A 26,051-nucleotide genomic window follows, 5' to 3' on the forward strand; every position below is an offset into this window, starting at 1 on the left:
AAAATATACTTTCAGGGGTGGGCGGTAGTGGATAAGAGTAAGAACACACTCAGCTCAAGTTCCTACAATTTCCAATACTTGATACAAGCAGATTCCCTGGGGACTCGATAAATGCTCAACTATTTTAAAAAACCAACTTTTCTCACTATTTAGGCAAAATATAGAGTAAAGCATTTGGGGGGATTCCACACAATACATAAGATTAGAACTTAAAGGAACATCAAATATGAGGCATAGAGAGGTTGAAATGTTTCCTTCAAGATTAGTAAGCTTATGGCAGAGACTGAACTGGAACTGAGGAATTCTTATCCCAATGTGGTGTCCTCTCCTCTAAAACACCTTAGGATGTCTTGTAACAAAGATTTTGTATCAGTTAGTTACAGCTGTGTAACAAACCACCTAAAAATTTAGCTGCTGAAAAAGAAACCATTTATTAATGTTTGTAAATGTGCAGGTTGGCTGGGTGGTTCTGCTGCCTTGGGCCGGCTCTGCTACCTCAGCTGGGCTCACTCATGGGTCCATGATCAGCAGCTTGTTGGCTAGATGGCTTAGCTAATCTTGGTCGGACTCTATCACATACCTGGTGTGATGTAAAATCCAGTACTTCATCTGGGAAAATGAGGTCAACTATGCTTCATAAGGTTCAATCCTCCAGTAGGCAACACAGACCTGTTCTCATGGTGATCTCAGAGTTCCAAAAGGTAGAGCTCTAGTCTGGGAACTGGATTATGGGAATCATCTCACTCTACTAGCCGAAACCCAGATTCAAGTTTGGAGACAAGACATCAACTCCTTGATGGCAGAATCTACTAAATCACATTACAAAAATATAGAGAAGATGTAAAGAATTAATGCCATTTTTTTCAATCAATCTGCCATAATTAATTCATTCATTCAAACTTTATTGATTGTCTTCCTGTCATACTTTATTGATTGTGCCTGGCCTAGTGTTACAATAAACACTAGAGATACAATAAATAATAAGAATCAATTTTGTGCTTATTTCTTAGTGAAAAATATCAAATAACCAAAACATCTCTTTCCTTAGGTAATCTGGTGATTCAGGATCAGATTTCTTAACACTGTCCTGAAAGTCATTAGTCCTTAAATTTGATATTACACCCTCTATTAAAAAAAAATCACACAAAAAATCAGTAGTAATTTAGTGTGTATAAATTAAAATTGGCCTTGGTGAGAATAACTGACTTCTCAGAAGTGCAGCCAACAAGGAACTGTCAGGCTAGATGAGTTTTTACAGATCTCAGGGAGAAACTGGAGCTCTAAATGCTAAATTTATCTTACAAGGATATCATACGTACATTTGACAACTTGAAGGTTTTTAGATTACAGGGAGAGTTTTTGCCATCTATATCTGATATTTCCCCATCTAATTGCTATTTCAGCTGAGATGTGTAAGGCAGACTGAAGAGTGTCCCCAAGCAATGTGTCCCCAAGTCACTTAATTGTGTGTCCCCAAGTCACTTAATTTTTAGAATTAGACTGAAGAGTGTCCCCAAGCAATGTGTCCCCAAGTCACTTAATTGAGTGTCCCCAAGTCACTTAATTTTTAGAATTTTTAGACTTTGATTGATTACTTTGCCAGGTATTGACAGTAGTATTTTCATGTTATCCAGATGCAGGGCCTGGTATAGTCAGGATCAAAGGTGTTCTTTAGGAAAATAGTTTAGAATTTTCAAAATATACCCAATAGAAACTAAGTAACTGTCCTGTAGAGAATAACTAAAATGTTAGATAAAGTAGAAACCAAAATATTTTCTTAGAGGTAATGAAGAGTTGACAAGGTAGCAAGTCGTTACTGGGCCAAAATATAAGGGAAAGCTGGAATCCAGGGAAGTCAGCAGAGCACTGAAGCCAGTTTTATCCTGAGAATATTTACCTGTTCAGACAAATGTGGACTTCAATTTTGATGGCCTCATTGGATGAGATACATAAAAATTAAAGCCTAAGAGTCCATTCAAATCAGAGAGTAGTAACTGTACACCCTTCACCCATTAGGCTAGTTCCCCAAGGGATCCAATGTTAGAATAAAGGAGAATCAGAAGTAATCTTAACCCTGTATTTATTATAGGGCCCGCAAAAAGTTTCTTTGATTCTTGGCTGGAGGAAAAATAGTCCCAAAGAGATTGTGTCTACAAACTAGCCTTCCAAGAATTTTCATCCTTAAAATAGACCATCACATACATTAATGGTTCAGAACCATAAAAAAAAAAACATGCAGAAAGTACTTGGGTTGGATACTCCCCTAGACACCATGTAGAAAAAAACACCAATTCTTTCTGTCAGAATATATATCCATTTTAGGTCTCAGAGAATGTTCATAAATGACTTTTCAAGGAAAATAAATACTATACAGTAAAAATTAATTAAGCACAGAAGAAGATAAAACATAAGCAAGAACCAGCAGAAACCAAACTGGGCAACTGACAGTTATAAAGCAATTTAATATACCTAAAAGAAAAAAGACAAGTAGAAATAATCTTCAGAGAACAGACACTATGGAAAGTGACTTAACAGTTTTAAAAGAGTACCAAATAAAACATGTAGAAATTTTAAAAAAATACAATAACTGAAATAACAAACAAACAACTCAATAGATAAGATATCAGTAGTTTAGACACAGCTGAAGAGAGTATCATGAATGGAAAGATGGGTCAGAAGAATCGTGAAGTAGGATTATTAGTTGAAAATGATAGTTTTCTCAGAGGCCACGATAAAATCAATGTTCTGAATGGACAGGGAAGAACTCGGGATGAGCAGAGAGGATTTGGGTGGGCATGGACAGCTGGAATAACTAATTTAAGCCACGTGGTTATCTAACCTCCCTTGGGTTATGTGCGGCTTCAGGAGGTAATAAATAAAGAGCATGGTCTTATATCTCCAAAATTAGAATCTAGCAAATAATAAGATAGAATAATTCATACTATTTAATTTTTTTCCATGAAAAGAGTACATTCTTTTATTGTTTTTGTTCATACATGTTATTTCAACTTTCAGTAATAAAATTCAATATATTTGATTCCTTAATCATAAAAACTTGCTTTCACATTATTTACATGTTGCCAACGTCTACAGCCATTGGAATAGAAAAGGCAGAGTGTGGCATTCAGCATATTCAGGTGAAAATTCAGGTATACCCAGGTCTGGGGCTGCCCCTTGCTGCAGGTAACTGGGGACTTAGGGAAGAAACTCTTGGAAGATAAAAAGGTATTAAATGTCATTTTGATGCTGAAGACCCTCTGTCCCAATCTGGGTGAGTGTGCATACATATGCATGTGTGTAGCACTCTCATGATAAAAGAGAAGTAAACCTTTCCTTTTTAACTGTGTTGGGGGTACAGACACACGATATGATTCATTTTGAGGGAGTACCCTTAAAGATATACTTATTTGGGCACAATTATGACCAAGAAACCTGAGCTTCTAACCCAATTGAACCTGGGGCAGAACCAGTGCCTGGAACAGAGTAGGTGTCTATTGAATTGTATTGACTGAATGTATTACTGGAAAAATGTTGATATTGGACTATTTACAGTCTCTCCCAGTGTAAGAATAATTCTATTCTTGCCCACTTCACTTATGAGCCTTTTGGGAGCTGAATTGGGCAACACTAGAGCATTCAGGAAGGCGAGAATGATTTACATTGGAAAGTTTAAAGGATTACTCAGAAGGTTAAAGAAAATAGAATAAATCCAAAGATGAAGGTTGTGGGCAGAGAAAGCAAGAGCTCACACAGACTGGTGTTTGAAGGAGATTTGAGGGGAAGATTTCTTTTTTCAAATTTAAGTTGATTGATTGATTTGCCACACAGCCGGGCTTGCAGGATCTTAGTTTCCTGATCAGGGATTGAACCCTGGCCACGGCAGTGCAAGCACTGGGTCCTGACCACTGGACCACCAGGGAACTACCAAAGCTCCTTTGTATATGACAATCACATACAGAGAAACAAGAAGAAATGGGAAAAGCAATTTTAAGAGACTTCATAGTATGCTATGAATCAAATCCTATTTTGGTACATTTTATAGACATTTCAGAACAAATTTATTTTCCTTTAAACTATTTTTTGGGTCTTGGACTGGTGTTACTTTGAATACTGTGCTCTCTGGAGACTGGGCTTTCTGATTATTTTAAATAAATGAAATGTACAACCCTAGGTTCTTATGAAGCAGATATTTCTTTGAAATAAAAAAAGAAAGGAAATTATGACATTTTATTGGTTCTAAGATATACTTTTACTTTTTCAAAAATTGTTAAAAATTGTTTTAAAAATTGAAGTCTAATTGATTTACAGTATTATATTGATTTCAGGTATGCAGCATAGTGATTTGGTATTTTTACAGATTATACTCCATGAAAAGTTATTACAAAGTAATGACTATAATTCTCTGTGCTATACAATAGATCCTTGTTGCTTATCTATTTTTATACATAATAATTTGTATTTCCAAGTTCCATACACCTATCTTGCCCTTCCTAACTTTCCTCTCCCCACTGGCAACCACTAGTCTGGTTTCTATATCTGCGAGTCTGTTTCTGTTTTGCTATATATATTTGTTTGTTTTACTTTTTAGATTCCACAAACAAGTGATATCATAGAGTATTTTTCTTTCTCTGTCTGACTTATTTCACTAAGTATGATAGTCTCTAGGTCCATCCACATTGCTGCAAATGGCAGAATTTCATTCTTTTTATGGCTGAGTAATATGCCACATCTTCTTTATCCATTCATCTGTTGATAGACACTTAGGTTGTTTCCATAAGTTGGCTACTGTAAATAATGATGTTATGAATATTGGGGTGCATGTATTTTATTGAATTAGTGTTTTCTTTGTTTCTGGATATATACCCAGGAATAAGATTGCTGGATCATATGGTAGTTCTATTTTTGTTTTTTGAGGAGCGTCCTTACTGCTTTCCATTCCCACCAAGAGCATACAAGGCTTCCCTTTTCTCCACATCCTTGCCAACATTTGTTATTTGTAGATATTTTGATGATAAGCATTCTGACAGGTGTGAGTTGATATCTCATAGTTTTGATTTACATTTCTCTGATGAAATGTTAATGAGTACAATATTCTCTCCTTGTATTGATACTTTTGTCACTATATAATACACTTCTTTGTCTTTTGTTAGAGCCTCTGTTTTAAAGTCTATTTTGTCTGATATGAATATTGCTACCCCTGCTTTCTTGTCAATTCCATTTGCATGATATATCTTTTTCCATCCCCTCACTTTCAGTCTCTTTGTGTTTTTAGTCCTGAAGTGAGTCTCCTATGGGCAACATATAGATGAGTCTTTTTTTTTTTCTTTTTTTAAATCCAATAAGCCACTCTATGTCTTTTGATTGGAGCATTTATTTCATTGAAATTTAAAGTAATTATTGATAGGTGTGTACTTATTGGCATTTTATTAGTTTTTTTCCCATTGTTTTTTGTACTTCTTCTCTGTTCATTTCTTTTTCTTTTTGTTTCCTCCCCTGTGGTTTGATGATTTTCTTTAGTAGTATGCTTGGATACACTTTTACTTTTAACCTTTCTGAAATTGGGATGTGCCTTTATGTTTGATGAAGAGTCAGGGTTTAATTGGAAAGATCTTTTCTTTGTTATTGATATATTTATTATTGACACATTAAGCTTCTTGACAGCATAAGCTTCTTGATAGCATGTTATGTAATTCACTTCAATTCTTAAAGGCTATGTGGCAAATATTTTCATGGCAATATCCCATGCCACTTGTCCTTAATAAATTTCCTTCCATAAAATGTCACTGAATCCCAGTGAATTCAACCCACATTTATGAGACTTATTTTGCAGCTTGTTTTTAAAAGGAAGAGTGAAATCTGGGAAAATAAACAAATATTTGACATTTAGTTTAAAAAAAAAAAAAAAGCAGACAAGTGACTTTCTGACTTCACATAGAAATAACCAGCACCATTTTCCAAATAACCTCCAGTTCTTCAGTGGCCCAGGGAGGACTGATAACTGAGAGAGGCTTTTTAGACTAAGCTTTGGGGTAGACAGGTGCAAAAGGGACTGGAGGACAAAAATCGAGAAAGGGGACCCAGATTTTAAAATAAGTATCCATCCAATTAAAAATGCACGAAGGATTTGAATAGGCATTTCCCCAGAGAAGATATGCATATGGCCAAGTCACATAACATCATTAGTCATCAGGAAAATGCAAATCAAAACTGCAGTGAAATACTCTTCATATCCACTAGGATGGCAATAATCAAAAAGGCAGAAAACAACAAGTGTTGGCAAGGATGTGGAAAGATTGGAATCTTCATATATTGCTGGGGATGTAAAATGGTGCACTGTAAAATGGAAAACTGTCGGCAGCTCCAAAAAATTAAACAGAGTTACCATTTGAACTAGCAGTTCCACTCCTAGGTATATACTCAAGAGAGCTGAAAACATATTTCCATGCAAAAACGTATACATGAGTGTTTATAGCACCATTATTTATAATAGTCAGATAGTGGAAACAAACCAAATGTCCATCAAGTGATGAATGAAGAAATACAACGTCTACACAATAGTGTATTATTCAACTATTAAAAGGAATGAAGCACTGATCCATGCTGAAAACTGAACCTTAAAATTTTTATGCTAAATGAGAGAAGCCAGACACAAAAGACCCCATATTGTATAAATCTAATCATTTAAAATGTCCAGAATAAACAAATCCTCAGAGACAGAAGATAGATTAGTGGTTCCCAGGGACTAAGGAGAGGAAATGGGGGAAAATGAGGAATGGGAAGTGACTGTTGATGAGTATGGTGTTTCTTTTTGGGGAGATGAAAATGTTCTGGAATTAAGAGTGGTGATTGATGAGCAACCTTTGACTATACTAAAAACCATTGAAATGTGTACTTTAAGAAGGTGAACTTTATGTATGTGAATTATAGCTTAATAAAACTGTTAATTAAAAATATATGCAGAAGGGTCAAAGAAACAAATGAACAGTGCAGGGACTCCAGGGGACAAAGAATGGCTCCTGAGTTCTCGCTTGTGTGCAGAAAGAGGCTGTTGGTATGCCTGGAATCCAAGGTGAGCCTAGCTTTCTCCACCTGTGATCCAGAATCTACTATTTGGTGACTGACCTAATTTCATCTGTCATAAGCAGTTTTGTGCTTTGGGGTTGGTGCCATAAGTAAAAGTCAAAGCACATGGCTCTGTGTGGTCTAGCCCTACTAGCAGGGTGCTGCTGACTCATGAGGTGCCTAAACAACACTGTAGCTTTGAGTTAATGACATTTATTATTCACATATCAATCATTATTTTTTTCCACCTTAGTACTAATAGCTGGATGGGTAAACAAATTTATTCACTGTAAATGCAGTATTTATTGAGAGATTTCACTATGGTGGGTTTGGGGTTTCAGTAGTGAATGAGACATGACCCTTGACATCAAAGGTGTCAATGGAGGATGTATTTAAGTAAGAGGGCCAGTACGTTGCAGTTGGTATATACTCTATAAGTGAAAGAAAGTACAAAAGTACATGGTGTTAATGGATTAATTGTATTAGTAGCCACCCTGTGTCCACATCATTTTCCCTATAACACCATAGTACCCTTTTAATCTTGATCAGGGCTGGTCTTGTCTTTTACATTCACCAATAGAATGTGGTGGAAGTAATGGTGTATTAGTTCTGAGTTTAGACTTCAAGAGGGCTTGAATGCCTTTGCTTGTTCTCCAGATCCTGCCTTGGACATGTGAAAAACCCATGGCTAGCCTGCCAAAGAGTGGAAAAAGCACATGGAGAAGAGCCAGATCAGCACAGTTGTTCCAGTCAAGGCCCCAGACATGTAAAAGAACCCAGGCAGGATCAGCCACCAGCCAACTCCTAGCTGACTACAGATGTACAGATGAGCCCAGATGAGATCAGCCTGTCCCAGCCCAGATCAGCAGAGCCTGGCACTTATCTGTAGACTCACAATCAATGGAACATGGTTGTTAAAAACACCAAGTGTTGCTGGTGTTTGTTATGCAGCAAGAAATAACTGACGTAGGATGCAATGGGAGCACAGATGATGGGGAGCTTGGGTGTATCAGAGAAGTCTTCCTAGAGGAAGTGACATTTAGTCTATAAAGCTAAAGATGAATAAGAGACAAGGAAAGGAGAGAACCTGAGTATGTGTATAAGTGTGTTTTCAGGAGTGGTTCAAGGGAAAGAGGAACAGAAAGGGTCTAAGTAGTTGAGGGAATAGTATTTAAAAAGCCCAGGAATTGAGATGGTCCATAAGGCAGGAATGGATAGTTATGTATGAACCAAATCATGTAAGATCTCAAACAATTATTAAGGGATTTAGACTTTATCCTGAGGATTGCTGGGGTCCATTAAAGGCTTTTAATTCCATTTTTGCTCTTGTATGATCAGTCTTGCTCCAGTATGGAGAAATGGTTACATGATTTAAGACTTGAGGCATGGAAATCGTTTAGAACCTTGGTAGGTGGTGGGGGGGATGGTGGCTGAACTTGGGTATTAGCAGAGAGGATAGAAAGTGAACGAAGCTGGGGGGCTATTCCACAGGGTGAGAATTGACCGAGGTTGGTGAATTATTGGAATGGGGATGATAGAGAGCCAGCTGTCAGTGATGATGCCCACCTTTTGGCTTGGGCAACTGAATTGGTATTGGTTTTATTCACTGATGAAGAAAACAAAGGATGTGGAGCAGGTTTGAGTGTAAGGAAATTCAGTTTGGTGTATACTGTATGTGGCAGATTACATTTTCCAAAGACGCCTATATATTCATGTACTTCAGTGTAAGCAACACTGCTCCCAAAGCAAGATGGGGTCTGTATTTGTTCCCTCCCCTTGAATCTGGGAAGGAGCTGTGAGAACACCAATGAATGGGGTCCAGCAGAAGTGATAGTATGCAATGTAGAGGTTCAGTCATAAAAATTTTGATCCAGTTTCTGCCTGGTTCTCACTTGGGAAGCTCATCCTTGGAGTCCAGCCAACATATTGTGAGAAAGCCCAGGCCATGTGGAGAGGACACATGTTGTGGTCCAGCCCAGAGCCCCAGTTAGTCTCTCAGTGATGTATCATCAACCACCAGACATGAAAGTAAATTAGTCTTTGGAAAATTCCAGCTCCCAGCCTTCTAATCTTCCAGCCGAAGCCCCAGATATCATGGCATAGAGACACGGCATCTCTGCTCTGCCCTGTCTGAATTCTTGACCCACAAAAACTATGAGAGTTTAAGAAATAATTCTTATTGCTTTAATCCACTAGGCTTTGGAGTAATGTGTAACATAGCCATAACTAACTAACATATTGCATTTGGAGACATCCTCATAACTCAAATGCATATTTCTTTTTCAAAAATCAGTGTGGCCGACTCTTTTTTTATCTGTTGTATGAAGAAACTTGCATCAAATACTCTGTCAGTTCTTGTCACATCCACTATTTGTCAAAAAACTTTTGAAAATTTTGCCTTCCTTAGCTTTGGTCAAGGAAGGAGGGGAGGAAGGGAGGATCCTGAATATGGGAACAATGGGCAAGTTTAACGCCATTTCTGGAAGGAGGTAGTGGACTGATGGAATGATGACAACTGTGCCCTCCGACCCAAGCATTGCAGTCTCCTGATTTCCTGCGCAGGCACTGATGTGTCCCATCAGGGTGGGCATTACTTCCCTAAAAATTGGTATCAATGCTGCTCCCACCTTCCTGCCCATCAGAAGAAGTTTGGCCCCAACACCACGAAATAACAGCTGGGTTGTGTTAAGAAATTTTTATTGTTTCCTTTGGATTTGTGATGAAAGCACATAAAATTACAAGTGGAAGAAACATCATGCCACAAAATTGCATAGAATTATTACAAAAATGTGAATTATGCATTTTAAATAATTTGAGATAGAAGAACCAAAATATGTACATTTTAAGAGCTTCAAATACTTTGTCCTATCTTTTTTTCTTCTGAAAAGGCAAAAGTCACAATGTCCAATCCATCACAAACAATATTTATACAGTGCACAAGCACAACGTTAAATTCAAAGTAATGCAAGCAATGGCCCTTTCTTTCAAAATTATTTAATGACAGCTTATCTATCATAGGAGTATTAATTAATGTATGGTGATATTGAAATGGTAAAATGAACTGTTAAAAACCAAAAACACATGGCATGTCATTAGAACTTTGAAAATTCTCAGTACATGGCCCAAACCATGCTATTCTCAGTAGTGTAAGGGTATCATAGGGGCATAGTCTAATTTAATACACAGATCTACTCTCTATTATAGGAAAAACCACAGTACAGAATTTCACACATTCAACAAAGAACAAGGCAAATACAGAAAGGCACAAAACTGCACATCATATAGACCCTTTTTCTTTATCTTAGTCTATTTCAAGTAATATTAATATTATTAAATGATAGTATCACTGTAGTAACTTCAATGATGCAAGATGGACAGTGTTACACGCTACCCCCACAACTGCAAAAAGTGTCATTGTACAGATATAAAAATGTGATTACAGGAAATGGCCAAATACAAACATATTGCAAAATGACTAGAGTCACTAAGGTAATGAAATCCAACTACCAAAACAGTTTTGTGTAAGTCAAAGTTATTCAACTTTAGTCTATCTCTGGACTAAAATGTGATACAATGTTCTGTAATAATCACCATTGCATTTGGTTATTAATGCTATTATTAGTTCATTCTTCTGCAATTTTAGCCAGTCTGTAATTTTGTTTATAAAAATGCAGCATTCTATTTTGACCATTCTTGCTTCCTTATGATTAATGCCTTTCTTTCAAGGTGCAAAAGTAGAATGATTTACAAAAGAGTTCTCATTCAGTGGAAGTTAAGTTTTATTAAGTGTCTAATTAACACCCTAAATCCTTTAGATCAAAATATAGTCATCTCCAAAGGGGATGGGATTTTTTTTCCCCTTGTGTCTCCCTAGATGTGTTTTTTAATCAAACACTACTTCCTAATGTTTGAACTAAGCCCTCATTTTGATTAAAACTTAATTGTGATCCCTAGTTATTGCTTAAAGTTAAATAGAATAATTTCCATAAAAATATTAAATTCTTAAAACACAATTTTCAGGACACAACTAGTTTTTGTGTTTTAAAATGTTTTACTAAGCTACAATCAGACAGGTTTAAAGTAAAATAAAACTGCACATCTTGCTTCAGGGCTTTAACTTCAATGTTCTTTGTGTTACTCTCTAAGTTATATTTTCCTCTATATAATTATTCTCTCTTACTTAAGACCTTTCAATAATGTTTTAAATCAGTTTCACCATAATATAATTTGTTTCTCCTATGCCACTTAACATAGGAACTTAACAAAAAGACAGTTAAGTGAATTAAATGTACATAGTAAATATATAATGAAAGATTTTTTTAATGTGAGAAATAAATTGAAATCTGTCAGATTTAAAAATTATGGAAGATACTAATACATTTCCATATTGCTGTCCTATACATTTTTGTATATTCTGACCATTAAAACAAGCTTAAAATACTTAAAATCCAGTTTTTGATCTTACAAAATATACATCAAAGTCATATTCTAAGTTCTCAATCTACCTCAACTTGCATCAAAGCCTCCATCAATTGTTTCTTAGAATTTTAATGTAATTTAATATCCACATAATGTAGATATTTGACCATTTTCTTCTCTGTCATTGAATTGGTTTTACGTCTTGTGGAAGAGATCTGGATTATTGCCAATTAAGAAACTCATATTCACACTCATATGAATATGTGTGTGTGTATGTGTATGTGGTGTATATGTATGTACTTATATGGCTGAGTGCATACATATATACATGTAGATAACATATACCATTTATATGTGGGTCTGTGTAGTCTCTAGATAAATATTTAATCTTTATCTCTATATTAAAAATAAATGAACCATAAAGAAAGTCAGACAGCAGAATAACTGCTGGAACCTATTCACTCTGATTGAATCTCTGCTCATCATACATCGGCTCAACTATTTTTATTCAATTAAAAAGATCTTTGTAGTTGTTTAATGATTTTAGGCCAATAACCAATGAATACCCAGACTTTGAGTGCAAATAGTTGACTCAGATAGCACACTGCCTGGAAGTGTGTGGCCAACTTGCTCACACAGCCAAATGTACAAGTCATGTTGCCAAGTCTGGGGATGGCTTTACTGGACAAGGACAAAATCAAGGCAGAAAACCAGCTTATTTGTGTCACTATGGTATCCAATAAAGCCATGTCAGCAACAAATACACTGATGCCTCTATGATAAATAAATTAGCAAATTGCAAGCCGCCAGTGCTTGCAAAGCAAAGGATGAAACAATTTAATATGCATGTTAACTCGAAGATATGGTAGTTGAGGGGCAGTTAGGAAAAAAAATGCTCAAAGTTGGCTGTTCAATAGTGTTAAATAGTGCTATGCATTTCTCAACTATTTCTATTACTTTGACATACTTTACACCAGAGCTTCAACTAAAAACATGAGCTTGCTTTTCTTCAAAGAAGACGCTGTCCTTCATGGAGCCTGGAAGCTGCCTGCTTTGAATTTACCACTGGAAAGAAAACCAAAATCCCACCACATACATGCACTCTTCACTAGCAGACCTGCAGTAGTTTCCACATAACACATGGAGCCTGGGTATGGGGAAGCTGAATGGATCCTTCTGGAACTCTCCCTCCAGTGTGGATTTTAATCTAAGGGATGCTTCTCAGGAAGATGCTCCTGGGCAGTGATCTTTGTAAGAGAGAGTCCGATGGAGTTGGAGTGGCCATGCGTGTTCTGAAGGCCGGGAAGAAACAATCACAGGGGAGTATCAAATTCTTTTCCTGGGTTTTCTCCTTCCAGCTTCTCACTGGAAGGAGGCTTGTGGTTCAGTTTTCCAGGGTCTGAGGTCAGCAGGGGAGGGACAGAGCTGTGATTGCTGTCTTCACTGATCTTCCCTTTCATAGCTTCCTGCACGAATTCCAAAATCTCCAGGGGCAGCCTTTTGAACTTGTCTTGGTACTCCTGCTCTAGCTCCACCTGCAGCTGGGAGACAGCAAGAAAGAGGATGATTTTATGTCATTTGGGTTTCTATAACCACCCATGTAGAAACTCCTTGAAAGAGATGTACAAAGAGGGGTGGGACCAATTAATTTTAATACCATGATGTGAAACTGAGGTTCGTTGGACATGTCATTTGTTCACAGCTAAAAGTCACCAATAGCTGAGGGTATCAACGTCAGCCATGAATCAGGCTGGGAGAGCCACAAAGTCAATTGGAGTGGACAGACGGTCAAGGCGTGGGCTTTATGAAGTGCAGCCTCATCCAGAGGCTGTTTCTAACCCAGAGCTAAATGCATTTTACAAACTGAGCATACTCATATAGCCAACCTGAGCATCTATCTTCACTTCTTTTATCACCTGTTTATTCTGATTCCTTTTTTTCTTTCTAATTTTTATTTGCTTCATAAACCGTTTTACCTACCTTTTAAAACTGCCTTCAAATTTATCTGTTTAATGCTCTGGAGAATTTTCAGACTTTTAAAAGTCACAGAACCCTTTCTTCAAATGCAGGCTTATGCTGGCCTCAGCCATAAAACAAGTAAAAGCTGGGCATCTGGTAGAAGTGGGGTGAGGGGTGGTGGGTGCTGCCTGCTAGGACGCTCTGCTGCTCAGAGCCCAGATGAAACCCAGGATTTTGAATAAAATTCTCTCTGCTTATTGAATGATAAGCAGGGAGCTTAATCTTAGATATGGCGTGAGAGACTAAATGCTTTTCCTAAATGCCCAAGATCTTGCATTTCTCAGCAGCTCCCGGGTGATGCCGATGTGGCTGTGGCTGGTCTACTTTGGACACACTGACAATCTTCCTGTCCTGGTTCTACTCTGAGCTCCCAATTCTACTTTTGGTCTCAATCCTGGCTGTATGTCCTCTATCTGCGGCTTCAATGCAGTCTGACCCCTGACCACCTGGGATGAAGACAGTCCTCAGGTCATCTGCCCTGCGGTGATCGGACCCCCCTTTCTTCAGTGCCAGCAGCTTGAGAACATCTCCTTTAGTTCAATTCCTTTTTGTTCTCGCTTCTATGGCAGAGAAGTTTTGCCAAAATTAGTACAGATCAGTAATCCCTTATTATTATGTATTAAGTATTATGTATTAACTTTGCCAAACTTATTAGAGATCAGTAATCCCTTATCTGCAATTCTAAAATCCCCAAAATTCTGAAATTGAGAAGTTTTTTATAAATTTGTAACAAAATCATTGACTTTGATATAATGCTATTTATAATCCTTATTTAATCCCACTTCTTGTGAATGTCCATACATGGTACTGTAGACATATTAATTTGTTTGATTATGAGGGTGACCTGGGCCCCCTTGGGATATAATGCTTATGGTATATGCATCATATTCCTTTCCTAAAATCAGAAAAAATATGAATTCTGAAAAACAAGAGACCCCAAGAGTCTTGAATAATGGATTGTGGATCTGTTTGAATGAGCTTTTTTTTCTTTTCCCCATCAAAAAGTGCCTGAAAAAAAGGGCTTGGCCTGAGTATTGAAAGTCCCCTATTCCCCCCAAATATCAAATATTGGGTATTTATGAATATGTTGTCCTGGCATGTGAATTCCAATAAACCAAGAAGGAAACACTCTATGAGAGGGATACCCACAGGTCCTGAGGTTCACATTGCCATGATGTGGTAAAGGCACCTTCACACACAGCTCCACCCTCAGCACTGGGGACAACCCTCCGGAGCATCAGATATAAGAAGGCAATGGCCAGTTTCTCCCCAGGTGGGGCTTTGCACTGACACACTCTGGCATAAGTGAAATCTCAGCCTGGTGTCTGACAGCTTCCATTTACCACCATTCAGACCTCGTCATGAATTTGTCTCAATTTTAGTTCAGCAACACATGCAGTTAAAGTTTCGTTTCCAAAAAATGTAGGGAAAGGGAGAAAAGCATGGGGCCCTATGTTTAAGAAACAGCGGATTTCATTTAGGTTAGACTGGGGGACCTTCAGTATAGATATATTGCACCTGACCTAGACACCGATTTCTCTTAGGTCATTGGTGGACAAGACCCTATGGTGCTTGATAGGCTGTTTCCTTTTTTAACTTATGAAAAAAATAAAAAGAAAATATGAAATGTGAGAAAATGTCAAATAAACACTTAAACTAACATTTTCTGGTAATTCTTAATAATCTAATTTTAATAATTATGATTCTGCACCCAGTTCAGATATGGGGGTATTTTTCCCCACACCGCCAAGCAATTCTCTGTGACACCAGCTGGGTGTCCTACAATTGAATTCGATTCTGACGCTATATATACCTGGAGATAGCGTCAGATCCCCCAGGTTAAGGGCTCAGTCCTACAAGACTGCCCCACACCCCTCCCCCAACTTTAGAGGCCAATTGCAGGTCCAGGTTGTCACCTGTGCTTCTGCCTGACTGGCTATAGTTTGGAGGCTCCCACGATCCCCTCACTTAGATTAGATTGGTAGAGTCGCTCACAGAACTCAGAGAAACATTTTCTTACTAGATCATTGGTTTCTTATAATTAATTAATTATTTATTTATTTATTTTGGCTGTGTTGGGTCTTTGTTTCTGTGCGAGGGCTTTCTCTAGTTGCGGCAAGCGGGGGCCGCTCTTCATCGCGGTGCGCGGGCCCTTTACTGTCGCGGCCTGTCTTGTTGCAGAGCATAGGCTCCAGACGCGCAGGCTCAGTAGTTGTGGCTCACAGGCCCAGTTGCTCCGCAGCATGTGGGATCTTCCCAGACCAGGGCTTGAACCTGTGTCCCCTGCATTGGCAGCCAGATTCTCAACCACTGCGCCTCATTGGTTTATTATAAAAGGACACAACTCAGGAACAGCCAGATGTACAGGACAAGGTATGGGGAAAGGGCACAGAGCTTCCATGCCCTCTCCAGGTGGACCCCTCTCCCCAATCTCCATGTGTTCACCAATGTGGAAGATCTCTGAACCCTGTCCTTTTGGGCTTTTGTGTAGGCTTTCTATGTAGTCATGACTGATGTAACTCGTTGGCCACTGGCCAGTGAACTCAATTTGCAGCCCCTGCCCTCTCCCAGGAGGAGGTCAGGAGGATGGACGTTAAAGTTTCAACCCTCCAATCATTAGCTTAGTTCCCCTGACAACCAGCCCCATCCTTAGGTGCTTCCCCCAAGTCACCTCATTAACATAACAAAAGACACCTTTATTGCTTTAACACTTAGGAAATTCAAGGGTTTCAGGAGCTCTGTGCCAGGAACTGGGATGAAGACCAAATGTATATTCCTTATTATAAATCACAATATCACAATAATAATAATAATCTAATTTTATATTTTTTAATTTAAAAATTGACCCAGTTGTGGCTAAATTATAACTTTGGTAGATACTTCCTTTTATCATGGGTTAGTAGTAGATTTTATTATACTCTAAACTATTTTAATAAATTAATATGATTAATTTATAAACTAAATTAAATGTATATTAAATGCCATATATTTCACTCTTTAAAAAAAAGTCTTTATTAATGAATGAATTACAAATGTGCATTTACTTGAATTTCAACTTAGAGCTTTTCTCTTTATATTTTTCTTCTTATAAATAGAATACCTGTTTATTACAAGAAAATATGAAAAGTATGCAGGGCAAGATCTGGCTCTGTTTCTAAAAAGCTCCATCTATTAGCAGTCTAGAGCCCAACTAAGATCAGCTATGCTCAGCCTAGATCAGCTGAACTCTGAAAGTCGTGAACTAAATAAATATTTATTATTGTCAGAGAAGTTTTGTGTTTTATGCAGTATTATTGTAGCATTTCCCCCATGACTCCCATAATTTCTCTCAGAAATGTTCATGAAATTCTGTGGTGTGGGCCTCACCAAAATCTGAGGATGCTCAAGTCCCTTATATGAAATGGTGCATATAACATATGAGCATCCTCCCATTAAATCACCTCTAGATTACTTATAATACTTAATACAATGTCAGTGCTATGTAAATAGTTGTAAATTCAATGTAAATGCTAAGTAAATAGTTGCTGGCATGTAGTAAATTCAAGTGTTGCTTTCTGTAACTTTCTGAAATTTTTTTCAAAGATTTTCAATCTGAGGTTGGTTGAATCCATAGATATGGAACCCATGGATATGGAGGGCTGACTGTATACTAAAACATAAGGCAATAATTATGCTACTTGCTAAGCCACTTCATCCCAGCTAACATGTGCATTCTAGACCTTGAAAGTTTTGTGTTAGAGCTGGAGTACTCTCCCCTTATAGATGCCTGCTATTAAGGCCTAGTGAAATCAAGTGCCCCTAAAACAGAGTTCCCCTGCCAAGTTTATGACTAACCTCTCTATCCAAAACTTTATTCCCTTTCTTATCCCACCCTGGTTCCCCTTAGGATTGAGGAGTATCAAAGAAAAGGGGAGATTGAAACTGAGGAGAACCCTGCGGGACCCTCCTGGGGACAAAAGCTCCTCCATGTCCCCTCTTTCTTGTTTGAAGAAAAAGGCTTTTAGTCTCCTAAAAGGAGACTCAGGGCTTCCCTGAGTCTCAGGCCTTCCCTGAGTTTCAAAGAGTAGGCACAAGCAGTTACTAATTAGGGAAGTGAAGGAACGCAGAAACAAAGGAAAAGCAGTTAAGCAAGAAAAGTAATGACAGCTCAAACAATAGTCAGTGATAAAACAGAGCCCTAGTTTCTCCTCAAGAGATATACATAACAGTGTGACACATATCTCTGAGTTTTTCTACAGAAAGTAAGATCCCCCCACCCAGGTGGAGGATGGTGACTACATGCTGACCACAAGCACATAGGCCCCAAACTGGTTGGAACCAGAAGGCTGATGATTAAGATTCTGAGACACCACCCTTTTACCTCAGCACCAACCAATCAGAAGAAAGTCATGCACCCTGCAGCCCTCACCTCAAATGTTGCCTTTAAAAACCCTTCCCTGAAAGCCATTGGGAACTTCGGGTCTTTTGAGCATGAGCTGCTCATTCTCCTTGCTTGGTGCCCTGCAAATAAATGCTGTACTTTCCTTCACTACAACCCAGTGTCAGTAGATTGGCTTTGCTGTGCAGTGAACGAGTGGGTCCAAGTTGGGTTTAATAACACTAGGAATTTTCTATTTTTAGTTTGGTGCTTTCTGTAGGAAGATTCAGCAGAGGACTATCATAGCTGGGAATAAAAATGAATGTGAAAGAGAAAAACAATTTTGATTCTACCAAAATGATTAATCATGGTCCAGAGACACCTTGTCAAACTGAAAGTTGCTATTGTACTTAAACTACCAAAAGACGGTTGAAATCTTTGAAGAAGACCTGTGCTCTGGGCTAAGGAAGCTAAGAGACTTGAGTGAATACATACTCTGCACATTATTAACCATTATTTTTTAAATAAGGAAACTGAAGGCTACACCCAGGTTGTTTAGTGCAGAAGCAAGATCTGAACACCAAACTCTTGCCTCCTAATCCAGGCTCCAATCCCACCATTCCAGGCCAACCCCCTTCCTCTGTAAAAACAAGATTTGTGAAGATCTTAATAACCTGATATTCTGTGTGTTGATAGAAGAATAACAAATAACTTCAGTGTATTTTCCTTATGTGTCTAGGGTATTAAAGTTGCTGTCATAAATAACTGGGAAGTGTCTGTTAATGAAAAGTGATGCTGAGGAGGGGTTCCATGGCATAGGGTCTTACTGACATGCCCTCTTAATAATAGACTACAGGCATACTTCAGAGATACTGTAGTTTCAGTTCCAGACCACCGCAATAAAGCGAATATTGCAATAATGAAAGTTACATGAATTTTTTGTTTCCCAGTGCATATAAAAGTTTATACAATACTATAGTCTACTAAATGTGCAATAGCATTATGTCTAAAAACACAATGTATATAACTTAATTAAAAATATTTTATTGCTAAAAAAATACTAGCAATCATCTGAGCCTTCAGTGAGTTGTAAATCTCTTTGCTGGTGGAGGGTTTGAAATATTATGAGAATTACCAAAATGTGACATAGAAACAAGAAGTGAGCAAACGCTGTTGGAAAAATGGTACTGATAGACTTGCTTGACATGGGGCTGCCACAAACTCTCAATTTGTTAAAAAAGAAAAAAAAAGCGATATCTGCAAAGTGCAATAAAGTGAAGTGCAGTAAACAAGGTACGCCTATTCAGGCTCTTGGAAAACAAAAGGGGCTCTAATCCAGCTGCAGTTAACCTGGTCTATTTCTAAGCCTTCACTGGACTTTTCTGTTTGTGTCTGTCATGCTTGGAAGACACTGGCTTTTCAATCCCCCTATGTAATTCTTCAGTTTAGGACCTGTTTATTTGGTCAGCTGGCTGTTTTCCTGTTTGCCATTAAGTGCAGTCTAATTTAATCAGACTATTTCTGTAAAGAGTTGGATACTCCAAGAAAGGATAAGCAAATGGAAAATTGGAATTTAAAAAATCCAGTTTAAAGGAAAAAGAAAGATCTCTTGGGATAGAACCAATCTAGTAAATATTGGTAGTAAATCGCAATGAAATATAGAACCATAAAAATAATGATGGTAATACAATGAAAGTAGTAATTGCAATTTACTGTGTGTTTACTGTATGGTATGCACTGTTCTTAAGACTTTTCATGCATGAATCAATCTAATACAGGAATATTAATTTCAAAATCTCTAAATTCAAATATCCATGGGGACCAAGAAACAACATAAATCTGTGAATTAGGTTTGGTATAAGGCAATAGAGGAGTACCAACACCTGTGGCTAACTGGAATTGTATTTCATGTTTAAAACACTCAAATTCAAAAATGTCAACAAGTACAAAGAGTCAAATAAAAAGCTCAGTTTAGTCTTCAGTTTGTAGCTCCTGATTTAGCTGCTCCACCAGAAGCAAGGGCATGACAGCAAAGCGTGATTTATGTCCACTGGACGGAGGCTAAGAAGGCATTACCAGAAGAATCCCATTCTCTCAACCACAGAAACCCTAAAAGAATCAATAAAAAGCCTCAAGTCAGTGGAAATAAAAGCCATGCAAGGGCTAATTATTTTTAGATGAAGTGTGTATTTTTTCGCCATCAAGTGGAATACCACCAGCAGGGAAGAATTGAACTTACATTATGATTTCAGTTCCTATGCTGAGTCACATTAGAAACAAATGTTTATAGTGCAGGTGGTGCTGCAATCATCTCAGAGAAGTGGGAGTCCCAGGGAAACATCCTCTTAGGAAAGTCTTGGCCTGGGAGCCCTTCAGACCTGCCAGAGTGACCTCCCAAGACTTATTCTCAAGGAGGTCCTGCCCTGATTGGGCCTCCCTTCAGATCAGTGTCCTCACCTGCACGCACCTGTCTTAACTCCTTTTAATTCTTAATTACCCACACTTGAGCCCCAGCCAGAACTGCTCTCCCTCTTGATTTAAAGCCTGTGCATTTAAAAAGCAAGAGACAGGCTGTGTTGTGTCCTAGAATGAACTCAGCCACATCCCTAGAGAATGCTCTTCTCCCAATCACCTAAAATTAGTTTGGGTTTTTCTTTTTCTTTTTGTAAATGTGTATTTCAAGAGTGGTTAGCCATACTCGGGTTTTATCAGGACAATTGATTTTGATGTTTAGGGAGCGAGTATTTTCTAATTAGATGGTCACTGCTTCTAAACATGATGTTTACATCTTCTGCTTAAATAACTGTGGTTTTAGGTTGACCGTTTACAACTCAACCTGAGGGGAAATTAGACATTTGATCTCTTGGCCTTGGAGGGGTTTGGAGCAGTCTGGTTTTCACTCCTGAATTCTCCATCTCAGGTCAAGTTGGCAACTATAATGAATTTTCTCAGAGCCAGAAAACTGAAATGGGGCCAGGTAGAAAGGTAAATGAGAGACTGGGGCCAGGCGAGAACTGTGGGATTGCAGAGGGTGGTCCTCGGGTCCTTGGTTACAAAGAGGAGCCGCCCAAAATTGCCAACTAGATTGCTGCCACATACCTGCCCAAGGTTGCTGCATTTGATTTTTCAAAGGAAGCTAGCAATATGGATTTTCATGTTAAATCTTCTGGTTTGTCAGTTTTAGCACCTAAATTAGAAATTAAAAAAAAAAAAGCTACCTTGCAGGTCAATTTGCAACTTCGAGTGTCTGGGTAATGTATTCTATAGGTATGTCTTTGGACGTGATAGGCAACTACCCAGAAGTCTGCCGAGTCCTCCCAGCTCAGGGATTGGCTGCCATCCTCTGCTGCATGAATGGAGACATAACCACATCGCGCTGGTGTTCTGAATCTGTGGCAAGGCGCCCCTTGCTGGGAAGAAAAAGACACTTATACCTGGAATAAGCTTTTGGCCCTATTCTAGGCAGCTCCTCTGGAAGGGACTTGCTAAATAATTTGAGATGTCTATTTTCCTATTTCCTCCTTTATCAAAATTTGGTGATGTGACTGCTAAACCCACAGGGTTTGGAATGGGGAATCTGATTAACCCAATTACAAGGTGTTTTATAGAAATGCTCTTTTTTAAGTCTTCAAGGCCAAATCCTTTCTCTGATGGATCTCTGTTTTTCATGAGGTCTTCAGAGGTGATTTGGAACATAAAGTGGTTACTCTGCTGACTTATCTTTGGGGTCTTACATGAGCGGCAGTCAATTCAGAGTAATTCTAGGTATAGCAGATTTGAATTCCATTATCTTGGTCTACATGGCAAAATATGACAAGTTATCCCCCGAATTTACATTCACCCTTTCATAGTGTCTGCTATGCCTGGATGGCAGCTGCCTAGACAAGAACAATGTTTACAAGCCCCCTCACTATCTTTGCACCCAGGGGGGCACTTGACCAGTTCTTGCCAATGAAATGTCAGGGCCAGCTTGTTAAAAGGCATATGGGGGCATCTTTACTGTCTCTTTCCCTTTTCCAGCTAAGTCCTAGAGGATGATGGAGCAACATTATGAAAAGAATATGGTTCTCTAAATTACCATGTGGAAGCATGTTGTCTACCAACCAGAAACACCCACAATGGGCTGTTATATGAAAAAAGAAATAGAATTATATTGTATTTTGGTGCTGTTTGTTACAGCAGCCAGTGTTATGCTAACCAATACATTCTCATATATATAATTTGTATTGCATGATTTATGTTAAGGTTAAGGGAATATGTGTAGTTATGACAAGTGTTTCTCCAATTTATGATTCATCTTAATTAGGCAATTTTATGCCATAAAGATGGTCTCTTAAGGGTGCTTGGGGCATATTTGGCTTATTTATTCTGGATTTAAAGTAAAATTAGAGAATAATTCTAACAATAAATCTTAAGTACTTTATAGCTATTTTATAGCTATAAGAAAGAGCTAGTGTTATGAATCCCAGGGGCATTATAATTTTCCATCAATCTTTATTTCTCTTCTACAAGAAAAGTGTTGGGTGAAAAAAATCTCCATTTTCTTCCATTGTTATCACTGGATTAAAATGTATTGGGTTGGCCAAAAAGCTCGTTCAGGTTTTCCATACATCTTATAGAAAAACCCAAAAGAGCTTTTTGGCCAACACAATATATAGTCTATGGCTATCATGAAGCTATTCTTATAAGGACAGAAATGGGAGACTTCAATTAAGTAATATTGCAAATCAATTTTAAGACATTATTCCTTTTCCTTCTGCTTCGAGAACAAAGCTGAACTAGTCAGCTAAATCTTAATTTCTGCTTCCAACTTGCCATCATCTGACCATCTCCTGGTGTGGATAACCCCAAGGCTGCTTCTAAAAACCTGGGTGACTTCTTCAAATCACCCAATCTAAGGGATTGAAAGCCCTTCTAATGGGCCATAGGCAACCTTACTTACACAGGGATAAATGACTTTAGGAAAAGCTACTGGTGACAGAAAAGTCTAGTAGGTTCTACCAAACCTGTTCTGGTTCTCAGGTGACTTCGTTGGCCAGAAAGCCATCCTAATCCCAAATTAGGGAACATGTTCCAATACTTGCAGTACTGGGCTGGATGGAAAATGCCATCGATTCATGGTTCATTCTCTACATTTACTCACTTTTTTGCCTTTACTCCCTCATGAATTCTTTGACTTATTCATTCATTTATCCAAAATTTACTGAGTGCCCTTCTGTGTACCTGGCACTGTGACTAATGCTAGACATAGAGACATGAATGAGACACAGCCCTGGTTTCAAGACCAGTGGGAGATATGAAACATAAAATAATAATGTGATATACTGAGATAAACACCATGATAAAGTGATAAGCAATATACAGCAGTAGCACAGAGGAGGAAGTGATCATCTCTCCTTGGTATCCTAGAGTAGGAATTACCTAAGACCAGAAGTACTGGACATCATTAAATTCCTGTCCCCTTGCACACTTGTTCACATGACTGCCACTTAAATTTATCAAAGGCTCACCCATATCATTTCCCTCTTACTCTCTGTGGCACATCCAATTACATTCCAAAATAACTGAAAAAGTAACAATATAAGAACTCCAAATTATCTTTTTAAAACATGACTATTTTGTCTAATTGTAGGCTAAGTAAAATAAAACACTGTAAAAGTTGGAAATACCCCAGAGATCAGTGACCAAACAATAATTAAAACATTATTAAATGCATAATTTTTCATAGTGTTAAATGAAATCCCACTCAGAAAACCTATCAATCTAATCCTTACCTATGAATGACCATCTTTCTATACATGTCAGTCAAATAAATTTTATAGAATTTTCAACTGTGGATAGAAGATTCCAACCTTGACTTCTTCGAGGTGGAAAAAACTTCCTCTGCTTAACACTTCCAGTTATTTGGAAAGTGTATTTCAAGGCTGCCTAAAATTTCCTTTCTCTAAAATGTATAGTATCCTTTTGGTAATAATGGTAAAACAAAAATGATTAGGCCTGGGGTAAGTGAAGTGGGTGAAGTTACATAGAGCATCAACATCACCTGGGATCTTATTAGAAATGCAAGTTATCAGGCCCAGTGATCTGTGTATTAGTAAACCCTCTGGCTGATTCTGATACATCCCAAAGTTTGAGAACTACTGATTTAGAACTTAAGGTAGCTTTGCAGGAGAGTCTTATATACGTGGATTCTTGGGAACCATTTGTATATTTAGTGATTAAGTCTTGCCAAAAAAGTAGCATCAGATTTGGAAAGTATTTTGTAAACCTAAACACATTTGACTATTGTCAAGGTACATATATCAGATGGAAAGTACTGGATTCAATGACATTGAAGTCTGGATTATTGATGCTGTAGCATTATAATCTTGGGTGGCAGGGAGGCTTCTCGTTCAATTCAGAAGTAACTATAGCAGTGATAGTCATCGTCCAGCCTAGAGCCCTTTGGACTAACCATTACAATGTAGACTGTCCTATTTCCAACTGCCTGCTTTCTCTAGTAGACAGCACAGCTGCCTGGAAGTGCAGCTCAGTAGTTGGCATAAGCATATATTCTAGCTCCCTTACCCTTTAGATGGAATAACTCTAAGGTGCATCTTCTACATAGTCTCCCAATAGGGTTGAGCACCAGTTGCCCATGGTTGTAACTTGCTTGATAACAAACACACTTTTTACTGCTGCCTTCCCTTTCCTGCCTCCCTTCACTACCCTCTACTAGTTTCCTGGGATCACTTCTCAGAATCACTGCGTGTACTCAAATCCTCGTCTGAGGGTTTGCCTCTGGGGGCTCGCAAACTAAGACATTCACTTAGTTTTTGAATTTATTAGCTGGCATACATTAGGTGTAAAAATTACAGGGATTTACTTATAGTTTTGGGATTGATGTGCCCTAACGTATAATGCAGGTTGATATTATTTGACTTGCTTATAAATTACTTGAGCTGAAGATCTACTATAAATTGTCCTGTGCCTAGATTTAAGTTGAAAAACAGTCATTCCTTTCTGAATCTACACAGATCTATTTGGCCTTGAAGCACATTAAATTCAAGCAGCAATCCAAGTAAATGTGAACTTGGATATCTTTTGGTCTCTGCTATATAGACTGTAACCTCAGTGGTCATATATAATATAGCACGAATCTAAAACTGCTGTGAAATTATTTCTGTGGAGAAGAGACATTGATGTACAGGAGAAAAGATAGACTGTGTCTGAAATGTGCCCAGCAGAGTGATGATGTGTGTTTATTTCCTTCTTCATTCAGCAGCATATGGAACAGAGGGATAAACTCAAATGCCAATTGGTTTTGGTGGATTTGTTACATAACATTTCAAGTGAGAGAAAGGCTGTCAAGAAAAATTATGCTGAACATTGAGATGAATAAATAATGTATGATGTACTGAGCATATTCAGAAACAGTTTATCCCATCAAAAGAAGATCAAATGTATTTTGCAAGAGGAAATATGTTACTGCACTGAATTTAGTAGCAGAAATATAATGCCTTTAAGAAAATGGCCTTTGCATTAAATAATTGAGTAACAATTCCAGAGATATCATGTATGTTTAAAGGAAAAGCTTTCTGCTTTAAAATAAATATCTGTTAAAATGTTTATTTTCAATGTTTTTCTAATAAATCAAGTTGATACTTTTTTCTCTTTAGCCTGCCTTCTAACTAAATGCTCTGTCTCAAAGAAAATGACCCACCTCACCAAGTAATAAATTATCCTTTGTTTATATTTCAAACAAACATAGTAAGTGCATAATTCTTTACTAAGAGTTCCTGTGCCTTGATCACATATCATTAATACAAACATACAAACTAAACTTCTTTGCTTTATGCAAGTATGTTAGCAGTTCAGACTTGGGAGCCAAATGCAATCAATATTTTCAAGGAGAAATGCCACTAATCAAGACATGGAACCTGATTTAAAATATGGTCTTTTGGATTAAAATATAATCAGAAATAGAATTGATGATTTGGCTTTCTTTCACCTTTACTCAGCCATAAATTTCTATTCACTCTTTTTTTTAAATGTATTTTATATTGGAGTAGAGTTGATTAACAATGTTGTGTTAGTTTCAGGTATACAGCAAAGTGATTCAGTTATACATATATCTATTCTTTTTCAAATTCTCTTCCCATTTAGGTTATTACAGAATATTAAGCAGAGTTCCTTGTGCTATACAGTAGGTCCT

The 26,051-nt window shown here is 37.8% G+C and overlaps 1 protein-coding gene across 3 annotated transcripts in view; it reads right to left on the reverse strand.

Annotated features, from left to right (window-relative positions):
- Positions 1-496: 496 nt before the first annotated feature.
- Positions 497-26,051, reverse strand: part of PLCB1 (phospholipase C beta 1) — a 691,592-nt gene continuing 666,037 nt past the window's right edge. The window contains exon 32 of one of the 3 annotated variants that reach the window (XM_067707502.1): positions 497-806. In XM_067707502.1, the coding sequence (XP_067563603.1) occupies positions 786-806 (21 nt within the window). In that variant the 3' untranslated portion in view covers positions 497-785. Of the gene's footprint in view, positions 807-9,742; positions 13,023-26,051 lie in introns of those variants that run through there. The other 2 variants (XM_067707500.1, XM_067707501.1) reach the window with 2 other exon arrangements.

The sequence above is a fragment of the Pseudorca crassidens genome, chromosome 15 (assembly GCF_039906515.1).
Source record: "Pseudorca crassidens isolate mPseCra1 chromosome 15, mPseCra1.hap1, whole genome shotgun sequence".
In the NCBI taxonomy this organism is placed as follows: Eukaryota; Metazoa; Chordata; class Mammalia; order Artiodactyla; family Delphinidae; genus Pseudorca; species Pseudorca crassidens.